Source organism: Vombatus ursinus, unplaced genomic scaffold (assembly GCF_900497805.2).
Source record: "Vombatus ursinus unplaced genomic scaffold, bare-nosed wombat genome assembly UNPS02014785.1, whole genome shotgun sequence".
NCBI lineage: Eukaryota > Metazoa > Chordata > Mammalia > Diprotodontia > Vombatidae > Vombatus > Vombatus ursinus.
In genome coordinates this window covers 9,770,318-9,795,416 of record NW_020954563.1, presented here as the reverse complement: position 1 = coordinate 9,795,416, position 25,099 = coordinate 9,770,318, and the positions used below count along the sequence as shown (strand labels likewise).

At 49.7% G+C, this 25,099-nt stretch overlaps 3 protein-coding genes across 5 annotated transcripts in view; 1 reads left to right on the top strand and 2 right to left on the bottom strand.

Annotated features, from left to right (window-relative positions):
- Positions 1 to 6,095, top strand: part of MMP24 (matrix metallopeptidase 24) — a 44,328-nt gene extending 38,233 nt beyond the window's left edge. The window contains exon 6 of the mRNA XM_027867077.1: positions 595 to 6,095. Coding sequence (XP_027722878.1) covers positions 595 to 912 — 318 coding nt within the window. The 3' untranslated portion in view covers positions 913 to 6,095. The remainder of the gene's footprint in view (positions 1 to 594) is intronic.
- Positions 6,096 to 10,390: 4,295 nt separating this feature from the next.
- EIF6 (eukaryotic translation initiation factor 6) lies at positions 10,391 to 15,069 on the bottom strand. 2 transcript variants are annotated; one of them, XM_027867288.1, is made up of 7 exons: positions 14,839 to 15,069; positions 14,516 to 14,627; positions 14,059 to 14,144; positions 13,228 to 13,403; positions 12,127 to 12,303; positions 11,253 to 11,434; positions 10,391 to 10,687 (listed from the first exon to the last, which is right to left on the bottom strand). In XM_027867288.1, exons 2-7 carry the CDS (start codon positions 14,620 to 14,622, stop codon positions 10,678 to 10,680), a joined length of 738 nt encoding a protein of 245 aa, XP_027723089.1. In that variant the 5' UTR covers positions 14,623 to 14,627; positions 14,839 to 15,069; the 3' UTR covers positions 10,391 to 10,677. The 2 variants fall into 2 exon arrangements, with proteins under 2 accessions (XP_027723089.1, XP_027723090.1); XM_027867289.1 differs by lacking the exon at positions 14,839 to 15,069 and adding an exon at positions 14,704 to 14,721.
- A 241-nt stretch (positions 15,070 to 15,310) lies between these two features.
- FAM83C (family with sequence similarity 83 member C) lies at positions 15,311 to 20,723 on the bottom strand. 2 transcript variants are annotated; one of them, XM_027867122.1, is made up of 4 exons: positions 20,047 to 20,723; positions 18,579 to 18,746; positions 17,837 to 17,961; positions 15,311 to 17,496 (listed from the first exon to the last, which is right to left on the bottom strand). In XM_027867122.1, the coding sequence occupies exons 1-4, from the start codon at positions 20,569 to 20,571 to the stop codon at positions 16,203 to 16,205; spliced, it is 2,112 nt and encodes a 703-aa protein (XP_027722923.1). In that variant the 5' UTR covers positions 20,572 to 20,723; the 3' UTR covers positions 15,311 to 16,202. The 2 variants fall into 2 exon arrangements, with proteins under 2 accessions (XP_027722923.1, XP_027722925.1); XM_027867124.1 differs by having other exon boundaries at positions 20,062 to 20,723.
- Positions 20,724 to 25,099: the final 4,376 nt, after the last annotated feature.

The following is a 25,099-nucleotide window of genomic DNA, read 5'->3' as shown; positions in this document are numbered from 1 at the left end:
CAAGACAAATTTTCCCAACTGAGGCTACTGACCCTGGGCAGAGAACATTGACCATGGAGTAAAGGGTAACCTTCAGTGGTGGGCAATGCCCCTAAGGTCAGAGAAGTAACATCAGAGTTATGTGGTCCCAGCCTGAGGGAGGAGGTGAATGAACACCGAGGAAAATGACTCTAGAATTAAAGAGTAACCTTCGACACCAGAATTGAGGGTGACCTGAGGGAGGCTGAGGGAAGACAACCCTGGAGATAAAGGGGACCTTAATCTGGCAGGGGAGGAACTCTCAAGTTGAGGGTGACTATAGGCTAAAGACAGTAACTCTGGAGTTAAGGGTGACCCAAGGCTGAGGGTGGTGAGCCTGAGATGAAGAAAAGGACCTTGGAATTAAGGGTAACTTTAGGTTGAGAACAGTGACCTCTGAATTCAAAGTGATTGCGGGCTGAGGGAGGCTTACCCTGGGCAGAAGGAAGTGATTCCAGAGTTAAGCATGAAATGTAGGCTGGCAGGAGGGCCCTCAGAGCAGAAGATGAGCCCACGCTAAAGCTGGTGGGTCTTGATCCTGGCTCTGTCTCTTCAGATTACACCTATTTCTACAAGGGCCGGGATTACTGGAAGTTTGATAACCAGAAGCTGAGTGTGGAACCTGGTTACCCCCGCTCCATCCTGCGGGACTGGATGGGTTGTAACCAGAAGGAGGTGGAGAGAAGGAAGGAGCGGCGCAGGCCCCAGGACGACGTGGACATCATGGTTACCATAGATGATGTGCCTGGTTCAGTGAATGCTGTGGCCGTCATCATCCCCTGTACCCTATCCCTCTGCATCCTTGTCCTTGTCTACACCATATTCCAGTTTAAGAACAAGGGGGCACGACAGCAGGTCACCTACTACAAACGGCCAGTCCAAGAGTGGGTATGACCAGCACGTCCTTGCCCCGCCAGCCGGGGCATCCTTGCCAGGGCCTGAGACAGGGCAGGGACCTCACTCCCAGGACCCAGAGGAGCAGGGGGGCGCCACAAGGGCCCGGACCAAGAGCCACAAGCAATAGGTTTGCAACTGCAGCCTAAAGCTTGGCCCTTGGAATCCACCTGGTAAGAGAGGAGTGGGAGAAGTCAGCCAGAGGTAATCCCCAAGCACCTACCCCCACTTGGACCCAAAGCTCCCTTTTTAAAATGCCTTTGATCCAAAGGGAAAGGCAAAAGATAGCTTTCGCTGAGGAGAGCTCTGTGGGGGGAGAAGGCCTCTGCTCTTGTTGCCTCATAGCTGTCCCTCATTCCCAGGGGCTGGAACCCCAATTATCAGGGGCCTCTCCTGGGATTCCCAAAGGCCCTCTGAGCACAGTTCATCCGGGAGAAACCAGCATTTGCTCCCTGACAGCTGCCTGGGCCGGTCATTCCTCTTCTGAGGGACCTGACTCCAGGTGTCCCTGGGTATGGCAGGATCCCATGATCTTAGGGTGAGGATCATGGCCTGGGGCAGGATCAGCTGCTTGCCTCCTCCCTTGTGCTGCAAACCTGGGCACTGTCTGGCTACCGACTCCCAACACCTGCTGGTCAGATGTTTGTAACTGATCATGGATCACAGAGCCTGTGTGGCTATGGAGGAAAGGCTGTCTGTGGGCAAGGAAGGTGTTTTTGTGACCACCCCCCACACCCAAGCAGCTTCCTCAGAAAACCGAAGTTTCCCCTGGGCCAATGAGAGGCAGGGGCCTCGTGCTCAGGGGAAGCCTGTGGTTCAGCCTCATCTCTGCTGGACTTTGCTCTCATGTCACGAATATTTAAATGTCCCATTACTATTGTTTTAATCCCCATTTGACAGAAGTGATTCCCTGAGGACTCGGGAAGCTGTCTGTTCATCTGACTCCAATGTACACCAGTGTAAGAGCCTCTACCCCAGAGCACCAAAGCCAAGGCCCCACTAAGATGAGGGAAGCCAGGTAGTATCTTGGTGCCCTAGGAGAACAGGGATGGATCAAGAGTGAGGGGATGAGCTTCTTTGGGGGCCCAGGAACCTTTGGATATTAACCACTGGAGCCCCTTGGGACTCTGGCCACAGGGGTGGGAAGCTAGGCTAGTAGCCCCAGCTCACTCCTTGCTAAGAATCTAGGGCCATAGTGGAGACATTGAAGGCCAAGAACCAGAAAGATACCTAGCCTTGGATGGTTGGAGAGAGGTTAGATCCCCAGAATTGAGAGATTTTTTGAACTCCCATCCTCAGTCCCATTGCTAAACCCTTCCCACTTTTACTTCCAGTGTGGTCCCTATCTAGTGATAGGCCCCAGCCCCATCCACTTCTCACTTCCTTTCCATTTCCCACTGCCAGAAGAGGCAACTGGTATAGCAGTAGAAAGAGCATTGGATTTGAAGTCATGAAGTCAAGAGAGCCTGGGTTTGAATCCTGACTCCGCTACTTTCTTACTATGTGACTTAGGTAAGGCCACTTCTCATCTCGGCCTGTTTCCTCAACTATAAAATGAGAGGGTTGATCTTGATGAGCCTGTGATCCTCCAGCACTCCCATGCAGATCCCCATCCCTTCCCTACTCCTGACCCTATGCAGTTCCCCTTCTGTTCTTGGTCCTGGGCCATGCCTAGAGTTGGGGTGGAAGGGAGCACTTAGAGCTACTGCACTGCCACTCCCCAGCTATTCCAGTGATTCCCCTGCCGCAGGGCCCTTGTCTCCTCAGTCATCCCAATGATTCTCCCATCCAAGAGCCCTGCCCCACTCCCCTCCCAGCCATCCCCAAGGGACTGCCTGCAACTCCAGGCTTCATTGAAGTTAGTCAGGATAGGTCCAAGGTAGACAGAAGTCCATTAGGCAGAAAGATCCAAGGGACTTTCAGCTTCCTGTCTGTCCTCAAGACACGTTCTGTGCCTGAGCCCGAGCCCATTTCCTTTTTGCTTCCTTCTCGGAACTCTGACAACGGGCATGCCTCTGCTTTCAGGCCAGAATGCCCAGTTTGGGATAAACCAGCCCCTGAAAAGCTGGATTTGTAGAACAGATAGACTTGTAGACAAGTCTTTACTTTGTAAAAGGGAGTTCCCTAGGATTGCAACATCTCCTAGTGCATTTAAAATGAGATTCTGGGAATTCAAGTTACACACAGCTTTTCCAGACACAAAGGGATTGTGGATCTTAGAGCTGGAAGGGATCTAAGAGGTTGTGTTCGATTTTCTCATGGTAAATCGAGGTTCAGAGAAGGGTCACCTAGTGAAGCAGGGCACATCTAAATATCAAGTGCAAAATACGAACTTTTCCACTAGGATTTCCACTTTCCAGGTGGTTTTTATAGCTGGTCTCAGTGACCTCTCTGCCCAGCCATTCATACCTCTTCTTAGTACCTATCCACTTTTCCTGGGCTGGACACCCTCTCTCCTTTCCCTAATGCCCTTTGTGGTCTCTCCACAGTGTCCTTCATTGGTAGAGCTGAAATTTAGGCTCCTCAGACAGCCTGCATTGGGTCTCTCTCCAGGGCAATCAGGTTCCTTTCTCTCCATTACAAATATAAGGTATTGTATCATCAGCATTTTAGCACCAAGGCTATGTAACCTGTGAACTTGGCCTCCCTTGCGCCAAGCCAACACAAAGCCTTGTTTCTACTTCTCCTGGCACAGATATGCCCAGAGCCATAACTTGGTATCCTAACACCTGGGGCAAATTTAATTAAGAAGGGTGGAGAGGAGTGGCACAGGCTGTACCCAGGATAAACAATCTGACTTCCTGTACAGGGCTGCTTTGGAGGGAGGCGGCCCATTTCCTCTCCAGACCTCTACTGAACCATGACCCATGACTCTCATTCCTCCTTTGGGAGAAGCACCAGGTCAGTGGATTGCTTCAAGGTATAGGCATGGAGATTTCCTGACTATTGTAAGGAGGATGTGAGATTCCCTTCCACTTTCTCCCCTGCCCCCTCTCCACATCAACGTTTTGGTACAAAGCCATGGCTGCCCTAGGTATTGATATCTGGAGACTCAGGAGCCTAAAGAGACTGGGGCTGCCCTCCCCATACGTCCACATCTCCAATGTGAAATCCTTGTAGAATCCTTGCTTGTGGGTGAGGACAGGGCAGGTATTTCTGGTTCTTCCTTCATTAACTACCATCTAGTAGGTGGGAGGCTCCTCCCCTAGTGGCCCTAGGACTCTGTCCTCAAGCTTGTTCTAGTCAGCATTTTTGTCCCCGACTTTAACAAAAGTATGGCTAACTAATGCCTTTCAAAACTGTGCTGACACAAAGCCAGGAAAAATAGCTAATACACTGAATGACAGCATCTGGAAAAATCCTGGCAGACTAGAAAGACAGGTGAAATGTACAATTCTGAAATTTAGTGGCAAATGCAAAATCCTCCACTTGGTTAAAAAAATACACACACACACACATATATTTGCTGTACAAGTATAGAAAAAATATTTGGGAGTTTTATTGAACTGCACACTCAAGAAGTCTGTAGCATGTCCATTATAACCTAAAAAACAAATGGTATCCCAGACTGCATTCAGAAAAGCCTATCTTTCCAAACAAGGGCACTGACAGTCCCACTGGTTAGATCACATCTGGGGCAGTGTGTGCTGTTCTGGACTCCATATTTTAGAAAGAATATTGAGAAACTGGAGAGTTGCAAGTGGAGGTCAGACAGGAAGATGAAGGAACTGGAGGTCTCGATGAGGTTGTTGAGCCTGGAACTGAGATCACTGCATCCAAGTATTTGAAGAGCAATCTTGTGGGGGAAGAGTCTGTTCCCCTTGGCCCTACAGAGCAGAACTCAGCCCCGATTGTTGCAGGGACATCGATTTCAGTTCAGCCTAAAAACTTCCTGTCTCAGCTGCCCAAATAATGGGATGAGCTACCCCTTAGTAGGGAGTGAATTTCTTGTTACGAAGAATGTTCAGGCAAAGGCTGGATGACTTCTTGTCAGAGAGGTCACAGAGGCGGTTCCTGGATCAAACAGAAAGTTAGGCTAGATGCTCCCCTGAGTTCCTTCCAGCTCAGGGTTTCTACACCAAGTCAGTAATTTGCTAAGTCTATAAAACTCTTTATGAAAGGGTCACCCAGAACCCTCCTGGGCCGGGAGGTGGAGGCAGGACACAGAAGTCTCCTGGGATCCTGCCAGGCCAACTAAATGGAGCACCCACTGGGCTGTTTACTCTAATGGTTCCCTCCTGTGTTTGTGCATCTTCTTCCTTCTGTGGTCACATCGTAAACTCTGGAGACTTATTTATGTTGGAAGAGGAAGATGATTCCTTGCTGGTGCCGTAGGTTGAGACGCTGGCCTCTGCCGTGGCTTGGGCATTCTCCCAAATGAACTTCCCAAGGCACCGATACTCTCCTCTTGTTCTCATCCTCAAGTCTTGCCAAGAGCCAGCTCCCTGAGGTGGGGGGGCATCTGGCATCAGAGACATAATCTTTGTGTTGATACAGTATTTTATACTTTTCAAGGCACTTTATTAGGTGACATCTATTGGCCTATTTGAAACTCACAAGGGTCCTGTTAAGCTGGCTGGGCAAATAACATTACCCTCTTTTGACAGAGGAGACAATGAGGCCCAGAAACAGGGTATGGCTTGGTAGGGTCATGCAAGTTAGTGGTGGACTACAATTGAGTGGTCTTTCTGTCACACCATGCCCCAAATTGTGATGACTGCTGTGCAAGGCCTGACTCAGAGGGGTCCTTGGGTATCTTCCACCACTTCTGACCAATAGCGATGCAGAGAATGAAGCCACACCACTGTGCCCCACTACTCACAACTTATCCCTGCCTGGGTCCTCTTGTCACTACTCCTGAGATCACATCATGGACCATGCTTTGTGAGGGCCTTGAGCAGTCCAGCTCAGCCTCTCCTCCACTCATCTCATCTTGGTTCCTCCTGGCTCATTTTCTTCCCTCTTCCTCTCCAATGCCTGGATCCATACTAGGGTCTTGGGTCTCTACTCTGACCTCCTGAAAACCCTTAATCCTGTGTGGTCCCCTCTGGGATCCTCCTGAGCCCTGAAGATACTGGGGTATAACTGAGGAAGGGAACAGAGGAAGAGGCCCTAGGGGCAGAGGAAGGGGCAGGCCTCACTGGAGTGGGGGGCAGAGTTTGAGTTGGCCCCTGTCCTGACCCACTTGCCTTCCACTCCATCGGCCACACTTCCACCATAGTCTGTGTGTCTCCCCGGTCCTGGCCAAGGCTGAGGCCTCCATACTGGTGCCCGAGAGTCTGGGCTCCCATCACTCTAGACGGCATCGCAGCATTTCAGTGTCCGTCACATTTTAAAAATGATTAGCCTTTGTATAATGTTTTTTAAACCATTTCTAAATAAAATGAAAATATACAGATTGTCATTTCTTTGGAGAGAAGGGCAAGGGAGAGTCAAATGATACAATATCCTTGGGAAATGAATGCAGATGGGGAGGAATTGAAGGGTCTGGGGGTTGACAGCAGTGTTTTTGGAGCGCTGGGGATACTTGGGTGTTTGAGGACAAGAGAAACTTACTACCCCACAGTTAATGGGATGGGGAGGAAAGAAGGCTGTCCAAAGACTCCAGTCCATGACCACCTGTGATGACCTGGAGAGTTGTTTCTACACCCTCTAGAGGGGAGGAAAAACAAGGGTGGGTGGGGCTGAGACTGGGAAATGGGGGCATCATACTAAAAAGAATGCAATAACCAGATAGGCTGAGGGGGTCTCAGGGGAGACGTGGAGGACCGCTGCACTTTGCTGGAGGGGGGGGTCCTAGAAAGAGAGGAGGTTGGCCACCCCAAGGCGACTAAAAATTTCCAGGCAAAAGGGTTCTAGGGTTCAAAGAGTAAGTGGCAGGGAGGAGATAATAGGGCCGTCGGGCTGGGAAGGCAGGGAAGTGGTAGCGAGGTGACCTCCTCCCCCGAGAGCACGATGTGAAGAGGCGCAGAGAAAGCCGGGGGTCTCCGCGGGGGTGCCCATGGCAGGGGGCTCGGCAGGCGCGGCCCCAGCTCTGGCTCCCGAGTCGGCTCCGGGCTCCCGCTAGTACCAGGAGGTGCAGACGATGAGGAAGCGAACGTCGTCCAGGGGCCCCCAAGCACCGGGGTCCGGGCGGGGCCGGGGAGCCGGCTCGCCGCCCCCGGGAGCCGCGGGCTCGGGCTGCTCCGGGGCCGGGCCGGACGGACCTCCGCCGTCGCCCGTCCCGCCGCCGCTCAGCTGCGCTCCCATGGCTGTGGGGAGGCAAGGGGCAGCTCAGGGCGAGGACAGAACCCGCCCCCTCTACCCTCACCCTCACCCCATAACCCGGCTCGCCCCTTCTCCCACCTTCAACCGAGGTGACTCACACCGGACTTCCGAGCTACCGCTACCTGCGCCTGCGTGCTAGGGCTCCGAGGGCTTCTGGTCATTACATCAGGACGCATCGCTCGCAGCCAATCGTTAACGAGAATCTACAGACGCGCCCGTCAATTGCGGGGCGGGGCCATACGACTCACCTTAGCCCGCCTCCTCTTGGGTAGGTCTGGGGGCTAGAATCCGCAAGCCTTCCTTTCCATTGAGCTAACTCACGCTGGGGCACCCCACCCTGCCCCAAAGTGGCGTCTGTCTCTGTTATCTCCAGGAAAGTATCAGCCAGCACAGCTCCACGATTCCTCGGTGTTTTCTGCTCCTGCACAGCCCTCCCTTGCTCCACCGAGAAATGGGCGAGGCGAGGCTTCCAATCTGCCCCACATCCCACAAATCCCTGCATGTTGTATTCTGTTAGGTAGGCTTAAAAGTCCAGCTCTTCTGTGCATTTGTGGTCAAGTTTTAAGATCCGGTGAGGATAAAGAACCACAGTAGATTCACTACCCCAAATCTCCTGGCAGGGAGAGGAGGTTGGACTGACATAGATTGGGGTTGAAATGCCTTTAGAGACCAACCAGTGTGTCTACCATTTTTACAGTAAACTGAGGGAACAAAGGAAACAGACTCATCTAAGTTCATGAAATTAAGTGGCCAAGTTGAGACTAAAACTCTCTACTCCAAGGCACTTTCTCATCACTTCCAGATAGCTTTCCACACAAGTGAGGGGGGGAAATTACCCCATAATTGGGGAAGGGAACCTTCTCTAACAAGTGAGAAAATGTCATTGGTTCTAGTTTAATGTTGACCAAACCAAGAAAGTTAGAAATTTTAATGAAGTTCCGAGAGGTAGACCAAGAACAGTTGGTAAGAATGATCGAGCACCGGAAGCAAATGGGAGTTGAAGGAAAGGGCTCTTCTCACTGTGGTGTTAATAAAAAAAGTAAACGGGTGAAGATGTTGGGTTCAGGGTCAAGGGATACAGGTCCCTGTGGAAGTCACCTTTGTGGAATCCTGACTCAGAACTTCCTTGTAGCTCACCCCCCCCCCCAAGCTGCTGGTCCCTCAGAGGCCACACCTCCCACTGCAACTACTCTAATTCAGGCTCTTGCCTAAATTTTTATTTTTTAATCCATCCAAGCTGCCTAAGCAATCTTCTAAAGTGCTAATCTGATCATGTTGTTGCTCCATTCCAGTATGTTCAGGAGCAGCTACCCAATGCCCATTAAATGAACAATGCATGAACTCCCATTTCTGGCACTTGGAGCCTATCCCAACTTGGCTCTAACCCACCAGTTCCAACCTCACAAAAGTCCCAGAGTTAAATTCCATCAAAACTAGCCTCTGGTGCCAGTGATTTTCCTAAACCATAGGAGAATGTCATGGGGAGGGAGGTGGGGGAGAGACGAGAGGAGAGGACAAGAGGCAAAACTTGTGGTTCTCTATTACTTCTAGTATCAAATAGAAACTGTTTGCCATTTGACCATTTAAAGGCCTTCACAAACTGGCCGCTTTCTATCTTTTCTTTAGCACACTGCACTCTAGGAATTTTACCATCCAGATGAACTAACCTACTACCTACTTGCTGTTCTTCACACAGCACTGTGCCACCTCCAAGTACTGGTACTGGGTATCCTAAAGGCCTAAAATGCTGTCCTCATCTGAGCCTCCAAGTTTCCCCAGATGCCCCAAAGACTCAGCTCGAATCCCATCTTTTCTCAGGGGGCCTTTTCTGGTCCCACCAACTACTAGTATTTTCCCTCTGGGATTACCTTGCATTTACACTGTATATAGCTTGTATGTCCATTATCCCTTGAATGCTGTCTCTCCCATTTGAACATGAGAGCCTTAAAGGCAAGGTAAGTAAGGTGAATTTTAGTGTGTGTAAAGTGGATTTTTTGTTATTCTTTGAGTTTTTTTTTTAATTACTTTTATTTTTAGGCAATTGGGGTTAAGTGACTTGCCCAGGGTCACACAGCTATTAAGTGTCAAGTGTTTGGTTTGAGGCCATATTTGAACTCAGGTCCTCCTGACTTCAGGGCTGGTGCTGTATCTACTGCGCCACCTAGCTGCCCCTAAGTTTTCTTCCTAGGATCCATAATCTCTACCTCCCAGGTATTAGATATGAGTTCTCACAATCATGGCTCAAGACAGTTTCTATTGCACAGTCTTGGTAAATACAGGGATGATGTAATGTAAAATGATGAGGCTACTGCTGGCAATACGCCTTTTTTGTCTGTTGCCCCACAAAGCAAGTGGGCGCTGGTCAGTGACTGGGGACCCCCCTTGGGGTGAAAGCACAAGCTGGAATGCCGTGTGTGCCTTGATCGGCCCCCATCAAGGCTTGGGAGAGGGAGTCTGTATTTGCCTCAACTGACCCCCATTGAGGCTTGACGGGATTTAGGGGAGAACACAAAGTCTTGCTTCTCTCCACTGAGCCCATCGAGAGGGAGGAATAATTGCCCCACCTTCACACCGGCCCCTGTGAGAAGGGTTGTTAGGGAATGCTGTAGGAATTGGTGCTCCCATTATCAGCAAACTCCCTTTGAGAAGACTAGACTAGAATAAAGTAAGCTTATTTAACTCTTTATTATGACTCCATTCCTATCTTCCTGTCTGACCAGATCAAAAGCAAACCTGCTAGTGAGAAAAGTGCTAGAAGAAGCCTTCCTGTGTCTCCTACATAAGAAATATTTTTGTCTTTCCTCGTATATTCCAGCGCTTAATATAACAGGTTCTTAATAAAGAATGATTATTGACTTATTGGTCTACACTACTACCTGAAGTTCTTATCCTGGACTTAGCTCATACCATGGTTTAGAGTGGGCTCTGCCAAGTTATCTTCATCTGCTGATGTTTCTTCCATTAAGACCCAACCCAAATACTTTATCCATGGAGCCTTCCCTGAGACCACCAGAGACTTTTGATGACTTTTCTCATCAAATTTCTCAGAGCACTTTCTGGCTCTCTCATTTACACAATACAAATAATCATTTGTAAAACCTCTAAATCCCTTGAGAGCAGGGTCCAGAAGCAAGAGTCCTTCCTAGGAGCTACCCTTCTTCCCCAAGGCAAGAGTCCTTTTTAACAATTTTAGGCAGCCAGTATAAGAAAATATAGAACAAGGGACCCAAGTGCCTTTTAATGATGGAATAGGGCACAAGGACAGTGGAAATCAAAAAACCAAGGTGAACTCACTTAAGGGCTTTTTTTTTCTAACAAGTAAAAATGAAGTTATAGGAGATCAGTCTTGGAAGCTTTGTTATACTCCCACCAGCCACGATCCAGGTTCCAAAGTGCCGATGTTTAGAGATTCTGAAGGGCCTCACACCATACTGGAACTGGTACAGGAACCAAAGTCCTTATTCAAGAGGCCAAACAACAGAAGCAATAGGTAATCACTCAGGTTAAACTGGAAAAAAAAGAAAAAAGATCCATTACACCACTGCTCTTCAGCCAACCCCTAAACCCCTTCCCCTTACATGACAGCAGGGGATTGTTACCCTTCTTTGTCATGGACCCCTTTCTCAGAATAACATTTTTTGAAGAAAATGCTATAAAGACTAGTATTAAAGACTAGTAAAAATAAAGGTGTCATTTTGCTCCCTATCCAAATTCAAGGATACCCTGAATCTACCCAAGGAACTCAAGTTAAGAATCCCTCTTCTACAGGGACCCTTGGCCCTTCTGTGAGAATACCTTTAAATATCTGTCTCTCATCTGGGGCACAAAAGGAATTCTAGAAAGGGGCTATAAATGAACAAGTGTGCTCTTGCTTCTTGGATTGGCTGAATGCTTGGAAAACCAAGCTGTACCAGTTCCTGACCATTCACATCTGAGAAACTACAGTTGAGTTATTTTATCAATACAGGTAGGCTCTATGTTACAGAAGAGCTGGTTTCTTTGGTTTAACATACATCAATCCATAAAAACCTTCAAGGATACAGGAATCAGCTGGCCACAGCAGAATCACTAACCTGTCAATGAGAGAATCTCGCATCCTGGTGGCAATGGTGCTGGGTCGGGCTTCATTAAGCTTGAAGACGCTCTCTACCACTGACAGCTCTGTGCTAGTTGTGTCCAGCCCACAGAAAGCACACCAGTCGTTGACCACCATTCCAGCCGCAATCACCTCGCTTCCTCGGTTCACAGTACCAGCCTGCGAGAGAACCCAGTGTATACCAGAATGTCCCCCTCTTCAATGTTTTTACATGTGGATAGCAAGTCTCCAATCCTGGGGGCCCTAAGAGGCTGTCCTTGATCCTGGATGTCACCAATACTATGACTCTGCAGAGCAGTCCTTTCAGTCCTCACCTGGCATTTCTCATGAGCTCAAGGTCATAAAGATCCTTGTTCTTATTAAATGACTACCCCCAGACCTACACACATCTTCATTTATACTCCATAGCTCAAATTTGGTAAAACAGTACCCAGACTTAAAAAAAAACCAAACAAATCATTAATACAAAATCAGGGAAATCATTAAAAAGTGATAAATCACTAAAAATCCAGAGCTGGAAGCTCTGATAGGTTTCTTCTTCCCAGGGTGATGGGAGGAATACACAGAGCACCATGCAGCAGCCTCCATGCCCACTCCTTACACTCATAGCTGTTCTTGTCCCTGGCCAATCATAAAAAAGCAGCCAAGCCTAAAGTGACTAATGCACTCCTTGGTAAAAGGCAGGTGTTGGCTTGCTTTGCTTTTATGAGATGGAGTGGGAGACTCTGAACACCTTTGCCCCATTAGAATATAGGGTGATGACTCAACTCTTGAGGCATCAGGGTTAGCCCTGGCTAAACCTGCAAAAATTGGAACAAGTTGGGCCTGCGGGCAGAGGGAAAGGTACTCACCACCAGTGGAACCTGGAGAAGGGAGGACAATTCATCTTGGTCCTCAATGGAAGTCTTTGGGTGCACTAGCCCTCCCTGATTGCTGAAAACACAGTAGCTTCCCACCAGCACCTGGTCAGCCACTGTCTGTCTGAAGACTTCGACCTTGAGTACATCAGCTAGAATTTCTTCTGTCTCCTGTGAGTGGCAGACACACTGAGTTCAGAACCCTAGCTTATCAGAAGTGTGAAGAAATACCAGGCCTCCAATGTCTTAATGTTTATCAGTATCCACATTCCCACCCAAGGAAGAATGGAAGATTTAGCTGTATCTATACTGAGAAATGGGGATGAAGGGCAGAAGGGACCAATTTACTTCTCTGGAGTACCCACGTGGCTCCAGATCAGCAATCCTCAGCAGCTCTATTAAAGCTGCCTGGGGCTGATCACCACAGTCTCTATCCCCCCAAATGAGCCAGAACATTCAAAGAATCATAGATTTGGAGCTGAAAAGGATTCAAGAGGCTATCCAGTTCAACCCCCTTATCTTACAGGTAAAAAACTGAAGCTTAGAGAAGAATTTTCAAGTTCACATCGGTAGTAACAGAACTGAGATTTAAACCTAAGCTCTCTGACTAAAAAACCAAAATACTCTGCTGTACTGCGTCGATTCTTCAAAATAGATGTTAAAGGGTTAAGCATCCCACTTCCAAAAGCCCTGTTTTGGAATTAAGTTGTGGTTTTCCTCCAATTCAAATCATATGCAACTTTGGGATGCCAAATGACTGAAGCCCAAACAAGCTCAATGTCCTTTGTCTGCCTAGTCAGTCTCCCTATCTAGATAAGAAGTTTCTAGGAGACAAGGACCATATCCATCTAATCTTCACCATAACCCTGCACAGGAATCAGACTCAGAGAATTAAAGTTAGATGAGACCTTACAAACTACATAAGGTTCAATCTCCTTATTTTAAAAAGACTACATACATTACTTTATCCATACTGATGATATGACACGTTGATGTTTTCAGCACCCAAATGAGACACTCCTACCAGACTATCTAGGGATTAGGATGATATTGTGTCCGTGTGTCGACCTGACCCAACTGCCAAAACCTCCTCACCCTGTCCAGGTCGGGGTGAACAAGAGCTACATAGTCATTACAGGTGGTAACATTGCCCAGTGCTGAGAGTCGCTCCTCTACCCGTCGGATCTGCACTGAGTCAGGGAGACTGTTTCGAATGTGCTGTAGCTCTTGGTCTGTAGTATTGTTGGGCACAAGAAGGCCATGCCGGTTGCCTGGTGAGATCCAGAAGGAAAACAGCCACTAAGCTGGGGAGGGAGGAGACACAGAAGCAGCACCTCCCAAATTCTCTCTGTCGTTCATAAAGGGACACATTATCTCCTGACCTGGCTTCATAGGCCCGCACACCCTCCTTTTCCCTCTTTAATATTGAGGATGAGTGCACCATCTTAGCACCTAGCACAGAGATCTGAACATTGTAAGTAATTAGTTTTTAATTAATTCAACCAACGAATATGGGTTCTCATACCCATCTGGGTGCCAAATGTCCTGGCAAAAAATCAAAATGGGCACTGTCCACACAGCTGTGTTAATGATAAAATTATTTCATTCTAAGGTCCAAATCTGCTCTCTCAGATTCCTACCCATTTTAGGCTCAAGGGAAGAAAGTGTGTAAGGCTAGCAGATAATACACTCAAACATTATCCCTGACTGCAGCACCAACTGCAAATACAACTTTGAATGGAAATCCTCTGACTCTGAAAGCCTCGAAGGGTTGGGAGCAAAACTAACACCACCACTCAATGCAATGAAAATCAAAAGGGCCTGAGATGACGTCACTAGGGCGTGGGGACCTCTGAGTAACAACGCCTTCATACCACCACCCTGGTATTCCCTCCACTCTTCCCAGCCCTTTTGGACCAGACATACCCACACACATGCGACCAATGATCCTGCAGCCGGCGATGGAAGCGTGTACCACTGGAATGGTCTCGGAAAGCTCGCCCTCAAACACACTGCGAACACACAGTCAGCCCACAGGTCACTGAGTGACACCCCAGAAGGGCCCATGGTGACTCTTCTCTGGGGCTGCTGGGCTTCCTCCTCCCCCCTCCCTCCCAGGTCAGTCACACCCCTCCTGAACCTCTGGACCTTAGTTTCGGAGCTCAAAGAGATCTTATTTACAGAAACTCAAGCCTCCTTCTAAAGCTCCCTCTCCAATGCCTTTTGAAATTCTTGACACCAGCTGTGAGGGAGGCTGAACGAAGACAGCCACCCCCATGGTAAATATGGGGAAACTGAGGCCCAGGGCGGGTACGGGATTCGCTTGGAGTCACAGAATCCCGAGAGAGGCAAGCCTCCCCCTCCCGGCCCCCTGGGGCCCCACCTGTAGAAGTTCTCCGAGCCGCCGATGGCCACCAGGCAGTAGGTGTTGGTGAGCTTGGCGAAGCAGCCGACCTCGCAGTTGTTCTCGAAGGAGGCTCGGACCGCCATGACGCCTAGGGACGGCGGGTCAAGGGGGTCAGGAAGTTGCGGCTCCCTCGGGATCCCCCCTCCCCGACCCCGAGGCCGTACCCAACACCCGCCTTCCTCCGAGGCTGGCTGAGCTCGGCCCCTCCGGCCTCGGCCCGACAGCACAATCGATCCCCGGCTCCCCTCTCCTCCTCCCCCGACTCTGGCCCCTCGGGGCCCGCCGCCGAGCCAGCTCACCGGGCAAAGGCTATCGCACGAGGCGCTCTCGTATGTCGCTTCCGTTTCCGCTCCTGAACTAAAAGACTTCCGGGACGAAGGCCCCTATGGGGCTGCTCTGGCCCGGGACCCTGGGACCCCTTTGGTGGGTGGTTCCCAATCTTCTGCGGGCCGGGACTGGGGGGAGGGCGACCTCCTGGGCTCAGTGACCGTTCCTTACTCCAATCCACTCCGGTCACTTCTGCTGGAGCCCCGCCCCTTCCGGAACTTCACGTCACTCTGCTCCGCCTCTTCCTCAGCCATCACGCCCCACGCCTTCCATCCCTCCCAGCCCCGCTCACTGCCTCCTTGGATTCTCGCCCTCGCCCCCTTTCTCCACTAACCCTCCCCCAGCTCATCTTTGAAATGAAAACCTTGCAGTCTTCTCCCCAGGTTGGCCTGGAAGGAGCTGAGTCCCCAGCCCCAGATTCCCACAGGTCACGCCAGTCGAGTGTTGGTCAGGGACGCTTAAGTTTATTTGTGTTAATTTTCCACTGTGACTGGACATTGATGTGGCCCAGGGAAAGGGTTGTCCCATGTGACCCCGGGGGAGGGGGTTTGCACGTATTGTGTGCTTGTCCGGTCGACCGACTTGTTGGTGCATCCCTGTTCTGGACGTCTCCTTGGCTTTGGGTACCTTCCCCTATCTTGGGGGACTGTTCTAGTCCTCCTCTTCTCTCCCTTTCCTGGTTCCTCCCTTCCTTCTAGTAGCAGCCCCAGGAGCCAGGCAGGACAAATCTGGCAATTTGCTTTCCAGACTCCATCCTGCAGAACAGGTGTCCTCACCTGTTTCTGGGTCAGGGACCTCAGAGGTTAAGGAAGCCTCATTCAGATAGGACCATATTAATGATAGAGAGCTCATTACCTTAGTTGTGATAATCCTATCCACAACCTTTGCTTCCCCCCCCCACCCCCACACCTGGAACATAGTTAATATGCACAAAGTCAGGGAGCAATCAGTAAATACTGGTTGATCTGTGAGTGTGTTGAGGTCACAAATCAGGTTCGTTATGGTGGGAAGTCAGATGGGTGGGGTTCAGTGAGGTTGAATATCAGTGGATAAATACAGTCCATAGTGGGGTGGAGATGGGGAGCAGGGTCAGTAGGTCAGAAATGAGGTTGTAGTTAGTGGCGTTGGGATCAGTAGGTTGGAATTTTAGGTGAAGAGGTTAAGTGTCAGGGACATTAGGCATCAGTAGGGTTGAGGGAGCAGTAGCCTTGGCCCCTGGTGACACTTGCCTCTGGTTCTAACCCTTGTGTCTGTGACAGGTCAGACCAGCAATGAACTAGGACCAGTCACAGGTGTTTCCTATAGATCCTGGGTCTAAGAGGCAGGCAAAGGGGTCTTAGGTCTCAAAGCGGCTTCGAATCAGTCTGAACTTGGATTTGTTATATTTAGTGATGAGATCCAGCTTGCTGTGACCCAAAGTCAGACATTTCTCATCCCCAGGAGTATGATTCTGGGAACCAGCAGGGATGCAGGATGCTTGAGGACCAGGAACACTGGAGACACTGGGCTCCTGTGGGTTAGGGACAGTAGGTACACCAGAAACAACAGATTCCCGTGGGCTAGAAACACTACGGATGCCAGGGACACCTGGGTCTGGGCTCCTTTTTATCCCCTGTAGCCTGTGATATTTAGTGATGAGGTCTAACTTGCTGTGGCCCAGGGTCAGCCGCTTCTCATCTTCAGAGGCCACCTTGGCTCTGCCCATGGAATCTGGGGTAGAGGTCCTAACTGGCCCTGTCCCCTCCATCCGGAATGGACCATATTTAGCCACAAGGTCCAGCTGGCCCAGAGTTGGTCGCCTCTGATCCACAGACTGCTCCCTGACCTTGGCATGGTCCCCAGAGCCTGGATTCCCAGAACCAGGTGTCTGAGAACCCTTGGGGAGGAGGTCCAGTCGTCCATAGTTATGGCTGGGAGGGGATGGCTTCCTCTCCTGTAGTGGCTTCTGACTCACTTCTGGGGCTAATGTAGGCATTCCACAGAGGCCCCTGGGTAGGCTGGGCTCCTGGCTATGGGCAAGCCCATTCTCTGGAAGTCGAGGAAGGGGCACAAGGTGGAGCTGGCGAGAAATCAGAGGGTTCCCTAGCCCTGGTCCCGTTACTGGTCCTACCCCCAGCCCAAACCCCAACCCTAGTCCTTCCTGATTGAGGGCTGGCGATGACTGAGCCCAAGGAGCTGTCCCCAGTGTGCCTAAGCTGGGTCGATAAGCTATAGTTGGGTTGTGGTTGGGGTCTGATAATCGCCGGTGCAAGGGAAAGGGGCCACTGGCTTGGTGACAGCCAGAACCAGGGGAACCGGAAGCCACAAGACCATTGAAGCCAATGCCGCCACCACCTCCAGGCAGCCCACAGTAGGAAGAGCTTGTAAGGGGGGAACATTTGACACTGCCAAGGCTAGGGCCAATTGGTGAGGTAGATGGTGAACTAGGGAGGCCTGACTCAAAAGCCAGAGGAGGTGGGGGTGGGCGGGGAGCCCGAGGAGTCAAGACATCTTCCTCCCCGCCAGAAAAGCCCTCCACAGCCTGAGACTCAGCAAACATGCAGCGGAACTCTCGGTCGAAGTCCTCAACAATTCGGCCCCGAAGCTGCAGCACGAGGCTGGTGTGAACCTGGCTGCAGAGCCATGTGAAGCTAGGAGGGGCAGAGAGAGCAGGGGGTTAGCAATCCAAAGGTGGGCTGGTGAGAGGGACCCACTAGGGGCAGGAGGACAGCACAGGGCAGGGGGCAGAGCTCTGTGCACGGGGTCTGGAGCCTTTTACTCCAGCCCTAGATCTGCTGTGGACTCCGTGTGATCTTAGCCACATCCTTTCCCTGCCTAGGTTTTCCCCTCTGTAAAATGGGGATTAGACCATCAGTGTTCTCGAAACCTTTTGCAGCTCCATCTGATGAGTATGCAGAAGAGATCATATAGGCAAAAGGTGGGACTTCCCCTCCCCAGGTCACTCCTTATTCCCTGTTCCTTCCATCATACCTGTAGCTCCCAGCCACCACCTGCTCACAGTCAATGATGACAAATTTTTCTAGTGCCTGCCCTGTGAAGCGTCGTCCTGCCTTGCTGCAGTAGGTGTCCCCAGAAATGCTCCGCACACGCATGTTCTAGAATTCAGGAGGAGAGGCAGCGTCAGGAGGCACTTTTCTGGCCTCGAAGACTTTTTCTGCCAACCCTAGATCCTGACCCACCCAGGGTCAACTCAATTAAATTAATTTCATTTCAACAAAAATTTGTCAAACACTTACAATGTATGAGGAAGGCACTACGCATACTCTTAAGGGGCTTATATTTTACAGGGAGATTAACACATGAATGCAATAGGTGTAATATACAGTAGAGAATGAAGAGGGTCAAGGAGAGATCAGAGAACTCTAGGTATAACAGAGGTGGGCTAGAGCACTAGGAGGATCAGGAAAGGCTTCAAAGAGAAGGTGGCTTGTGATGTGAGCCTCGAAGGAGGACAAGGATTCTGAAAGGTAGAGGTGAAGGAGCCTATTTGAAGTACAGGAGATAGCTTGAGCAAATGGCACCAACTTGAATAACCTTGGAATTGTTGTCCTTGATCTTCATCTCTAGGTCAACTAAGCCTGCTACTACTTACTGAAAAGTGGGGTCCCTGCTGCTACTTATCCTTGACCTGACCCTGACCCTGCTGATCCAACACCTCGCTGATCCCAGTCTGGTATCTCTGGCCCTACTGACTCTACCCGTGTCCACTGACCGGCAGGTGGCCCCCAGTGAGATCCATCTTGTAGCACATCTCCAGGAAGTGGTGCAAGCTGTCCTGAGCCAGCAGCAGGTAAACAGGCACAGCCCGACGTCCTGAAGCCTCCATCAAATCACAGAGCAGCTCCATGTCTGTGAACACATCCATTACCACAGCCACAACCTGGAGGGGGAAGGGAATAGGGTCCAAGCAATGGAAGCCAAGATACTTGGGGTCTGGACTCAGCTCTGCCCCTCATTCAATGTGTAACCTGAGGCAAGTCTTTCTCCCCCTCTGAGTCTCAGTTTTCACATCTGTACAATTTTTAGAGGGTTGGACTTGATAGGCTATATGATCACAAAAGGCAGGAGGGAGATCTTTGGATCTCTAAGGACTCTTCCAGTTCTAAAACCCTGTCTAGCTCGCCCTGACCCCAGCCCCACAGTCTCCGCCTCTCGGGATTCAGGACTTTCTGAGCACCTGTGGATGGCCCCTTGGATAGTAGCTCCTTAATTCTTCCTTCCCCTTCCACCAGGACTAGAGAAATGAACTTAGGGTCTAATCTTACAGATAGGAAGACTGGAACCCAGAGCTGGAGAGGTTGCACAATGAGTTAAGGATCAAACTAATACTTGAACCAATGTCTTCCGACTTTGTCTCTGACAGGATATGTAGCAGGGGAGAACCACAGATTCTAGGTTAGAGATTGGCTTCTAAGTAGTGAAAGCTAGGGGAGGAACCAAAGATCAAAGCAGTTGGGACAGAGTTAATGATCCTATTAGATGCTATACTGGGGCCACCCATGCCCCAGGGCGGCACAAGAAACCTGTCCAGGAAAGTTGAGGGTGAAAGAAGGAATCCAAGACCCAAAGTGCCCTATTAGGGAAAGGAGAGCCTTAGAGGGACAGGACAGGTTTTGCCTCTCCTTCCCTGGGTCCTGGTCTGACTTCTGATCTCTGAGCCTGCCCTTCCCTCTCATGAAATTGCAGTTCATTAGTTAGTGAGCCTAACTAATGGTAAGGTAAGACCTGACCTGACCACTCTCTAACATCAATGAATCCAGTTATCCAAATGATCTCTGTCTTCTAGGCCTGTCCTCCAGGGGGCCCACAGGGTTGTACCACTGAATTCTAATAATAGTGAAGGACAGGGTCTTCCCAAGTGTTCTCCCTTCCCCCAGGAGAAACAGGACCAGAGAAAGGTAGTGGGAGGTCTAAGTATCTTAGTATGGATATGTTGGGAGTGGGGGGTGGGGTGGGAAGAGAAACAGATGGAATCTCTCCTCAATCCTTAACAGCCCTAATGTTCTCTCTAGGAAGCCCTCCTCACTTCTTTTACTTCCTGGGCTGGTGCCTACTATAAGTCCCACAGAATTTGTAACCTAGATCCAAAACTTACCTCGCCTCACTCCCTGGCTCAGTCCTACCCACTCAGCCCCCACCCCTTGGTCTCCTGCCCTATCAACCAGTCAAGTACCCCCTACCATCCAGTCTTGTACCGTGCGAGCTTGGCTGAAGAGGAAGCGCAGTAAGTCTTTGATGTTCTTGGCTTTGTCTCTTTGGAAGTGGACAACAGCTTGTGTGGGGCTGAAGCCTGTGGCCTGGGGTACCTCAGGCCAACCCAGGTCCAGGGCAGGTGGTTCAGCATCTGTTGCTGCTGGGAAATAGGTGCCAGACGTGGCCTGAGAGATGAAGCTGAGCCGGTCAGTGGTGCCAGAGGTCTGGGGGCCTGCCTTGCCATCTTTATCTCCACTCTCACCACTATCCCCAATCTCAGGGCCTCCACGAACATGTTGGGTCATGTAGTTAAGGTCTAGGGCAGAAAGGAAGGGCAGCTCACGCTCCTCAGCAATGACTCGAAGATAGGCGGCCTCACCATGTTCCAGGAGGGCATCGGCAGCCAGCCGGGCAGCTTCACTGTGCTTCAGGACCAGGGGTAGGGCCTCTCTCCACCAGGGCCGTTTGAGTTCCTCTACTCGGCCCCGAAGGGCTCCCGGGCCCCCAAACATGATCGTGAGAACCACTCCCTGAACCCCTACCTATCCAAATTGCACGCTTAGCCCCAAGGCCCCAGCCTTGGGTTTTGGCCTCCCCATGGCCAATGCTTCCTTGCTCTTGCTGGATGACCACAGGGAAAGATGTGAAGAGGTAAGAGTCTTGGCCTCACCCTCACTCTGGGGGAGCCAGGCCCATGCCGCCACCCTAAGTCTGTGCCAGGCTCCTCCCTCATTGCCCCCAGGCCACTTTGAGGGAACCTGTCAGATCAGCCCCACCCGCTGCTGTCAGGACTCGCCCAAACCCCACTGAGCGGATTGTGGAGGGCTAGTGGCTCCTCCTTGGGCCTTACCAAGCATAGGCACCAGTCTCTGAGCACCTATTATGTCCCCTATTTCATGGCCCAGATGACCCCACCTAATGCCTAGGGCTTGCACGTGGACACATACATACTGACATGTGTAAACACTGACACATCTAGACACATAGGGACACCGCCTATTGAGTGATGCTCTTTTCCCTCTTCTCCCTCTCTCCTTGCTCAGCTCTGAACTTGGTTGTTTCTAGCATAGCCAGAGCCCTAGGGCAAGAAACCTCGATAGGATCAGACCTCTAATCCCCAGGCAACTCCTTATTCCTTTTTTTTTTTTTAATTTTTAAAAATTTTTTTGCTTTTTGGTGAGGCGATCAGGATATAGAACACCAGCCCTGGAGTCAGGAGGACTTGAGTTTATTTATTTATTTATTTAGGCAATTGGGGTTAAGTGACTTGCCTAGGGCTACACGGCTAGTAAGTGTTAAGTGTCTGAGGCTGTATTTGAACTCGTCTTCCTGACTACAAGGCCAGAGCTCTATTCACTGCGCCACCTAGCTGCCCCTGTTAACTCCTTATTCTTCTAGTGTTAGACCAGCCTCCTTCTAGGCCCAGCTTGGGACAGGGCCTCCCTGGGGCTGGGAAGGGGGCTATAGTATGGAATTTTTGGTTCCTTACCAGGTTCAGACTGTGCCTGTCTTTGGGGGCTCTCCTGCCCAGACTTTGCTCCAGTTTAAAAGATATTTACCTCTGGGGCCCAAGGAAGGTGGAAAGCAGTGAACAGAGGCATAGATCTGGCCTTGGCAGGGATAGAATGGGGCTCTAGGGACACAAGGATATTTGCATGGAGCCAAAATCCTGGGAAAACTTGATAGGGTTACTCTCCTTGTTGTACACAGCCATGGGATCTGAAGCCCAGGAGGAAAAGAGACCTGTTCACAGTCATACAGTGAGAGAATCCAAGTCTCCTGAATTTATGCCCAGAATTTTTCCTTTGCACCTGTTGCCTCTCAAGCCTGACTGGGCAGAGTGGAGGGGGGTTGGGGGGTTGTTGTGGGCAGGGAGCTGAGTAAACAGAGTCAGACTTTGTGGGAGGTAATGAGGTACCTGTTGGGGCAGCTGAGATAGCAGGGGCTTCATTAGGCCCTTATCTCACAATCTCAGCATTTGGAGGGGGTAGAGGGAGGAGTTGACTGAGGGTGACTCGTGGATATGTACTAGTGCCTGCATTATGCCCTTCTCTGAGTATATGTGTAGTACTATCTATATCCTTGTTTCTACCTGTATTGGCATAAAATATATGTATACGTATATCTGTGTTTCAGCCTATAGGAGTGTGTAAGCATGTTCCACTAATAACATGACTGGGTATATATGTACCTGTAGGTAAACATGTGGGTAATGCATGTGTGTATCAGTGTGATTATGTGTGCATTTCTGGCAACCACTCCAGTATCTTTGCCAAGAAGACCCTGAATGGGGTCACAAAGAGTTGGATACAACTGAAACAACTGAACAACCACAAATCTGGGTCTCATTGCTTCATGTATCCCCAGCATGTCTCTGGAGAGATCTCTGACAAGGGTCCTGGTCTAGTGATATCAGACATAGGGCCATATTGAGAATCAGAACACTTGGTTTCGAATCCTGGTTCTGCCCTCATTACCTGTGTGACCTTTGTCAAATCACTTAAACTCTCTGGGCCTGTTTCCTCACTTGTAAGAGATGGAGGTCAGACTGGATGACCTCTAAGGTCCCTTCTAGCTTTAAATTCTTGATCTCATATAACTTATTTGTACTGATCACTTCCTCTTCCCCTCTTTTCCCAGTTTATAAAAGGCCCTAGTTAGGTTAGAGACAAGGAGTACTTCTCAGCCTGTGATAGTGGTGGTGGTGCTAGTGGGTAGGTGGTGCTCAGAAGCAAAGGGGCTAGTGCCTCACAGGGTGCAGAGAGAGAAATACTGTATCCTCAATAACCCCCAATTGAGTGCAAGAACTTACCCTTCCCTTTTTTCTCCCTGAATATTTTGAGCTGATGCTCCTCTTCCAGTAAGGTCTCTTGCCTCTCACCCTCCCAACTACCTGTTAGGGCAGAGTTAGACTGGAACACTCATTCACTGCATAAGAACAAAGAAGACGACTTTTTTTCTGATAGAACATGTCATCCCTCTAGGGCCTAACACAAGTGTCTGCACATATCAAAAGCTGCCTAAGCAGTTCATAAAATTCTAGAATTTCAAACCAGAAAGAAGCTTGGAGGGCACCTAGCCCCCTCTGCCATACCCCCAACAAGTGGTCATTCAGCTTCTGTTTGTTGAATGAATGGACATTTCCTGGGAGCCTATGTGCCAGGCCTGGTGTTGTGGACTACAGGGGAAAAAAAGATAAATGAAACTCATCCCTGGCTTCAAAGATGTCTCCACAGTAAGTAAAGAATGTATAGATTAGATGCAAAATAGTCACCCAGGAGCAAAGAGTGAGTAAAGTTAGCAGTTATTGACTGAAGTCCTAGAATTAAGTTGGGGCTGCTTTTCCCTGAGGTAATGGGAGAGAAAGGTAAGAGGGCACTAACTGGGAAGGCCAGGTCCAACTCAGAGCCATGAGGGTAGAGAATGAAGTGTCTGTGCGTGTAGAGTTTTTGGCCTGAGCTATAGGCCTCCCTGGGGAAACATGTTGGGTACAGGACTCTTAATGACTATTATTAACAAAAAAGAAAACATGTTTCCTGGTACAGTGGTGCGTCAGGCGCCAAGTTGGCATCAATCTCTGGACACAGAGGCCACTTATCACTGTCTACTGTCTCCACTGGCCTTTAAGTGGTACCTTGGCAGGTGATTTACCATCATTTGAGGATGGTCCCTGGGCCAAGAGGACACTTGGGGCCAAAGGTTTCAAGTCCCATCAGGACTAATAATAACAACTATAGCTGAATTTCTATAGGGCACTCTGAGGATCACAAACTGCTTTGTGAACAAACACTCTCTCATTCTAATGGAGGAGACAACATGAAAACAACTACATATAAACTAGCTATAGACAAGATGGAGATAATCCACAGAGGGAAGGCACTAGAATTAAGGGGGATTGGGAAGGGTTTCCTGTAGAAGGTGGGATATTAGCTGGGCCTTGAAGGAAGCCAGGAGGCAGAGATGAGGAGAAAGAGCATCTCAGGTAAAGGGGGCAGCCAATGAGCATACACACTGATTTGGGAAACAGAGTGTTTGAGTGAGGAACAGCAAGGAAGCCAGTGTCACTGAATTGAAGGGTATGTGGAGGGTACGAAGTATGAGAAGACTGGAAATCTATGAAGGGGCCAGGCTATGAAAGGTTTTAAAAGCCACACAAAGGATTTTATATTCAATGCTGGAGGTAACAGACAGCCATTAGAGTGGATTGAATAAAGGTGGGGGAGGTGACACTGTCAGTCCTACATTTTAAGATCACTTTGACAGCAAAGTAGAGGATAAACTGGAGTAGGGAGAGACGTGGTAGGGAGACCCACCAGCAGAATACAGGCCTGCATCAGGCTGGTGGCAGTGTCAGAAGAGAGAAGGGGGCACGGGTGAGAGATGTTATAAAGGTAAAATCAACAGTTGTTCGCAATAGATTGGATATAAGGGGTGAGAGAGTAAGGAGTCAAGATGACAGCTTGGTTGTGACCCTGGGTGACTAAGAAGTTAGTGGTGTCTTCCACAGTAATAGCGAAATCAGGAAGAAGAGGTTTTCTGGGGGGTTGGGATGGGGAAGATAATGAAGCTGCGATTCAAACCCAGGCCCCAGGATCTTGGAATTGCAATTGGAAAGGATCCTTTGGGATCATCAGTCTTGGCTCAAATCCCACCTTTTGGCACTGACCAGCTCTTAATCTTGTTTCCTCATCTCTAAAACGGAGATAGCGTCACTCTGGTGACCACTTTCAGAGGGCTATTGTGAGGCTGAAATGGAAAATGTCTATTTGCAAGTTTTAAAGTGCTGTACAAATATCAGTTATTTCTATTATCCTGAAGATCATAAATAGGCATAGCAAGGGGATCTTTCCTAAAATCTGTCTCCCCCAAAACTAGTCATTGTGCTCTACACATGGTATATGCTTAAATGTTTGCTGAATGTGAGTCAGTGAATGAATGGAATGAAAAATGACACACAGATTTCTGGAGGTATCCGGCTGGCCGCTACCAGACCCTGCTAATGAAATTAGGCATGGTACCAGCACCTCATATTTCCCATCT

What these genes read in the sequence shown, in the direction of transcription:
- FAM83C (XM_027867122.1), bottom strand. Translation starts at nt 20,571, where the DNA reads ATGTTTGGGGGCCCGGGAGCCCTTCGGGGCCGAGTAGAGGAACTCAAA. An exon ending in TCACTGGGGGCCACCTGCCG is followed by an intron (nt 17,962 to 18,578) that starts GTCAGTGGACAC and finishes CCTGAATTCTAG; the next exon opens with AACATGCGTGTGCGGAGCAT. An exon ending in GTGGTGGCTGGGAGCTACAG is followed by an intron (nt 17,497 to 17,836) that starts GTATGATGGAAG and finishes TGCCCCTCCTAG; the next exon opens with CTTCACATGGCTCTGCAGCC.
- EIF6 (XM_027867288.1), bottom strand. Translation starts at nt 14,622, where the DNA reads ATGGCGGTCCGAGCCTCCTTCGAGAACAACTGCGAGGTCGGCTGCTTC. An exon ending in CATTGGTCGCATGTGTGTGG is followed by an intron (nt 13,404 to 14,058) that starts GTATGTCTGGTC and finishes GGATCTCACCAG; the next exon opens with GCAACCGGCATGGCCTTCTT. An exon ending in TTCACCCCGACCTGGACAGG is followed by an intron (nt 12,304 to 13,227) that starts GTGAGGAGGTTT and finishes TGCCACTCACAG; the next exon opens with GAGACAGAAGAAATTCTAGC.